General features: G+C 30.5%; 1 protein-coding gene across 1 annotated transcript in view; it reads left to right on the top strand.

The window, feature by feature from the left end:
• The window catches only part of LOC106470493 (E3 ubiquitin-protein ligase rnf213-alpha-like), a gene marked incomplete at its 3' end in the record, with an annotated part of 77,819 nt that overhangs the window by 22,578 nt on the left and 53,134 nt on the right, over positions 1–2,107 (top strand). Inside the window, exon 8 of the mRNA XM_022399108.1 lies at positions 1,173–1,292. Coding sequence (XP_022254816.1) covers positions 1,173–1,292 — 120 coding nt within the window. The remainder of the gene's footprint in view (positions 1–1,172; positions 1,293–2,107) is intronic.

Raw genomic sequence — 2,107 nt, 5'->3', positions numbered from 1 at the left:
AAAAATTATAAGGTGCCGCAGAAAAGATCATCTAAAAAAATTACATTAAGAACTGGGGTAAGATTAGTTAATTGGATGGGAGAGAACAAAAGGTTGTTAGTATGGAGTTTATTCAAACTGGAACTTTGTTACTAGTGAGGTCAATTTTTCAGTTTTTGCTTTTACTTATTTATAGTAAGGATGATAATAGAAATACGATTAGTACATTATGCTGATTACATGAAACTCTTGGATATTTTTAGCAGTATTGGGAATGTTGAGATACTACAGAACAACTTAGATTAATTAGTAACTTGGAAAAATATTTGGCAAATGATCTTAAGTTGTAGTGAGTGTAAGGCATTTGGGCTATCATAACCTGGATCACACATCTTACATAAATTGGAATCCACATACTAGCAAAACTGAAGAAAAGGATTTTAGCTATTGGAGGTGGATAAGTCACTCAAACAATTACTGTGGTGTTCTATGGTAGTAACATAGCTAACAGAATTGTAGAGTGTTTTTATTGACAACTTAATTACATGTGCAAAAATGAAAATAACTGACTCTGAATAGTATGTCAGGTAGTATTTTAAAGTTAGAGCTTCCCTAAGTTTGAATGTGAATGATGAATGACCAGTCACATGATTATAACTAGTAACTCTGTGTAAAACTAGCATTAGAGCTGAGGTAACAGACATTAAATTTAGACACTCTTTTAGATTATTTCAGCTTGATCAGTCTGAGAGATCATTCTATTCAAGTACAAGTGACAGTCCATTGTGAAAAAGAAGTTTATACACTGTGTTTGTGGTACCTTGTATCAAAGATCATGCTCTTTGTGTTTTGAACTATGTTCATTCTGTTTCTTTGTTTTATTCTCGTGAACTTATTTATTTAAAGAAACACATTAGTACTTTGTAATAGTTATCATGACAGAACTTCCGCTATTCAGTAGACCTATCCCACTGCTATAGGAATAATCAGTTTTACCTGAAGTTTTCACACTTAAGATGATTCAGGGGATGGGAGAGTTATCTTAAGGAATAGCTTAAGGTTTGTTAACTCATTTTATCCTGAGAAAAGAAGGGTAGTTAGTGATTTAATAAAATGTGTAAAAATGTGTATAAGATTATCAGTTTAATCAATAGTTTAAAGCATGTGATTACTTTGTGCTATGCATTTTTCAGAATAACAGTGAAACAATAGACCTGTACTGTGGTATATCTGAGTTTAGAGACAAGTTGCATCATAGTGTTTGGAAAGAATTGCTCAGTGCTGCTGTTAAGGCTGTTAAGAAAACAGTGGAGGTGAGATAAAAACCAGACATGTTTTTTTTATGTTTCTAATGCCAGTGAATTATATATCAACTATTTGACAGTAAATGTTCTTTGAAGTAAGGGATATGTACAATAGTCAAGCAATGGTTTGTTCTTTGCAAAAGTTATTTTTATGTACAAGATGGTAGCCTATGAATTTTAAGGATTGTGTGTTTGCTAATTCATTTTGTCACATTGATTAAGCATATTTCAATTTATACACTTGAAAATGTATTTGAAAAAACGTTAGAAATAATTAGAGCTACATGAAATTTTTTTCGTTTTAGTATTTGTAAGGAAATAAAAATTTATTGAGACTCCCATTTTTTTCTTATTTGTTTTAAAAGTATTTTTAATAATATAGGTGCTGTTATATAATTTGAAAAAGAATGTTTGAATGTAGCATTCTGTATGTCATGGTTAAGTAATTAGATATTCATGTGCTTTATACACTTATTAGTTAGATTTTAACAGAAGTTATAGCAACTTGTAAAATGTGTAGTGATCTACATATTACTCCACATGACCTCCATACACTTCTGGAGGCATATATATATATATTCATCAAATATATTAACAAACATTTATTTTGAGTTGCATTAGTTATTTCTCTAATACAGTTATTGAGATTAACAAGTGTAGCTATTCTTAGAATGTTAACCCACAGCAAAAATCCCAACAGTTTCATATTTCCAATCAAGTTCACATGGTTTAGTAGACCACTATTCATTGTCCCATGAACATACGGTGCAAAATGGGGTTGTATACTGTTAAAAGGTTTAAATTCCAATTATACTATTAGCTTC

This window comes from Limulus polyphemus, unplaced genomic scaffold (genome assembly GCF_000517525.1).
Source record: "Limulus polyphemus unplaced genomic scaffold, Limulus_polyphemus-2.1.2 Scaffold4039, whole genome shotgun sequence".
Lineage (NCBI taxonomy): Eukaryota > Metazoa > Arthropoda > Merostomata > Xiphosura > Limulidae > Limulus > Limulus polyphemus.
This window is presented reverse-complemented; position numbering and strand designations above follow the sequence as displayed.